At 47.4% G+C, this 2,513-nt stretch overlaps 1 protein-coding gene across 1 annotated transcript; it reads right to left on the bottom strand.

Annotated features, from left to right (window-relative positions):
* Window positions 1–1,606: 1,606 nt before the first annotated feature.
* Window positions 1,607–2,446, bottom strand: LOC123057260 (uncharacterized). The gene is made up of 3 exons (XM_044480331.1): window positions 2,319–2,446; window positions 2,153–2,227; window positions 1,607–1,935 (listed from the first exon to the last, which is right to left on the bottom strand). Exons 1-3 carry the CDS (start codon window positions 2,444–2,446, stop codon window positions 1,731–1,733), a joined length of 408 nt encoding a protein of 135 aa, XP_044336266.1. The 3' UTR covers window positions 1,607–1,730.
* Between the last annotated feature and the right edge of the window lie 67 nt (window positions 2,447–2,513).

Genomic DNA, 2,513 nt, shown 5'->3' with positions numbered 1-2,513 from the left:
GCGTTCAAATCCTACCTAACGAATACCTCCAATCTAAGACCTTGTCCCAGGTATCCGTCAGACCAAGTGATTCACCTTTTTGGTAGCGGCTAATCAGAACGAAAACAACGTTCTTTCATAGGACTAAATTCATCATTTAAAGCGGTAATTGAACTAGATTCTATGAGTATACATGGTTAGGGAGATGCCTTTAGCCACAGAATATCCATCTCTTTATAATATTGTACAATTAATGTAAGGACGCTTATGTTCCTACAGTATTGCTCTCGGTTCCTCTAATTATCTATTTCAGATGTCCTTAGTCGGAGACCAATGGGATGCGTGCCTTCATCTAGTGCGAAGGTTGATGGATATACACCTATCGGATGAGCCAGATGCATTTCACTGGAAACTATCTGTTAGTGGAGTGTTCTCGGTGAAATCTATGTATTTAGACCTCAATGACTTTGGTCCAATTTCGAAATCATTGCATATTTGAAAGGTTAAAGTGCTCTTAAGAATCAAAATCTTCGCATACACCCAAAAAAAAGAATCAAAATCTTCATGTGGTTTGTTCACAAGGAGGTGATTCTGACTAAGGGTAAATTGGCACGATGAGGATGGGAGGGTAGTAAACGATGTTGCTTTTGTGATCAGGATGAAAGGATTCAACACCTTTTTCTTGATTGTCCTCTCGCCAAACTATTATGGCGTTCGATTCATATAGCCTTCAATGTCAGCTCTCCATATAGTATTAACGCGGAAACTAGTTGCATCCTAGCATCAACATAAACACAGGAACGAGGGGGGAGGCGATAAGCTGTTTTAGAAAGGGAGGAGAGTTTTGATTCCCTGCATGGACATAAAGTGGGAATCGGCCGATCGTAGTGCACTTGTCTTGATTTCCATGTCCTCACAGGTTCCATGAGCAAACAATTAATCAAGGAGATGCAATTAATTCACGGAAAAACACATGACCAAGCTTGAGAAGAAATAAACTGCGCATGCTTTGATTGAATAATCAAAGGGACGGCTTAAGGCCATCATTACAAGCAACGGCCCTGAAGGGGCAACATAGTAGGAATGGAAATTAAGCGCTCCGACAGCTGTGAGAGCCCACGGACGGGAGCACTAAGCATGCGCAGACTACTACAGCAGATGAAGCAAAGGTTCACGTTCACTCTTCGATTTGTTCGCAATTTTTCTTTTTCACTCGAAGGATAAAGTTGATGTTGTCCGCGGCTGCCTTCGCGTTGGTCATCTTCGGATCCCCAAGTCCTTGAATCACTTTCGCCTGGGGTATTTTCTTCCAATTCTTCTGAGTCTTGTCCCATGTATTGTACCAGCCAAGCAACGCGCAGGAAATATCTTTCCAGTGGACGACGAGTTCAACCTCATATTTTGGGATTCGACCACGATATCCATGCTCCCATACCTCAGTGACGGTGTCACTGATACTGGTAAACCGCTGGGCCTCACAGATCATGAGGACAAACGTGAGCAACGCCTTCCTGATATCCTGCTCAGTGATGGTGATGGGGCCGCCCTGCATGTACCATGTTACGTTTTTCGCTGCTTCCAAGGCTGGTAGCCGGCCGACGTCCACACTGCCCAGGTCTCTGTGAGCGGGATGGACCCGGGGAGCAGAGGGCGAACCCACCAAAACGTGTTCTTGAACACGTACCACGGACCTCCATTCAGCTGGAATCCGACAAGGTACAAGTTGTCTGCCCTGATGGCAAGGGTGGGCATCACGCCGCCCCACTTGAGGTCCACGTAGATCCAGGTGTCCGGCGGCTGCATTTAAGCCTTTGCACGCCCAGCACCGGACGCTCCTTGATGGTCCACCCGTTGGCCGTGGCCTCCAGTCTCCTGTGCAGCTCCGTCATGAAGGCTGTGTAACCTCCTCGTGCAGCCACGTCCAGTGTGAGCCTCACGGGCTCGTTTATCTCGGACCTGAGCAACCGATGAATAAAATTAACAGCGCTTAAATGACAGAAAATTACGTCTTTTTGTTACATTTTCATAGAAATTACACGACTGAGACCAAATCGTACGTAGCCCAGGTTTGCTGTGCAAAGCTTCGAGTCAGTAAGTACTGAAACAAGAAAGAAGTGCAACCAGCTCTCCATGAGATGATAGATACGAAGTAGCACTACTATAGCTGGCTTACACGTTGAAGACGAACGGCGGCACCGTCAGGTCCGATTCCGGTGTCTCCGGTGTCTCGTTCGGCTTCCATCCGGCCCTGAAATTAATAAGATCGACCCAGGGGAACAGTTAGCCAGCGTATCTCGAGATGAAGAAAGAAAAAAACGAATAAACGGCAGCAATCTTACACATTGCCATCCTTAGCCTTGACGACGAACGGGAGGAACAGCAGCAGTGCAGCAACCACGGTCACCTTCTTCATCAGCACCGTGCAAGCTGCTAGATCGATGCGCCACTTTGATTTGGGTGGTTGCATCCTGGCTAGGGAGGGTTGGGGGCATTTATAGCATGATCCCAGTCCAGCTAGCCTCCACACACACACA

The sequence above is a fragment of the Triticum aestivum genome, chromosome 3A (assembly GCF_018294505.1).
Source record: "Triticum aestivum cultivar Chinese Spring chromosome 3A, IWGSC CS RefSeq v2.1, whole genome shotgun sequence".
Lineage (NCBI taxonomy): Eukaryota > Viridiplantae > Streptophyta > Magnoliopsida > Poales > Poaceae > Triticum > Triticum aestivum.
The sequence above is the reverse complement of the archived record's forward strand: the minus strand, read 5'-3'. Positions and strand labels throughout refer to the sequence as shown.

Bases quoted from the DNA above. Each gene is read 5' to 3' on its own strand.
- LOC123057260 (XM_044480331.1), bottom strand. From the start codon at position 2,446: ATGCAACCACCCAAATCAAAGTGGCGCATCGATCTAGCAGCTTGCACG. The intron at 2,228-2,318 runs GTAAGATTGCTG...TATTAATTTCAG, and splicing joins AAGGCTAAGGATGGCAATGT to GGCCGGATGGAAGCCGAACG. The intron at 1,936-2,152 runs GTAAGCCAGCTA...TCGGTTGCTCAG, and splicing joins CCGCCGTTCGTCTTCAACGT to GTCCGAGATAAACGAGCCCG.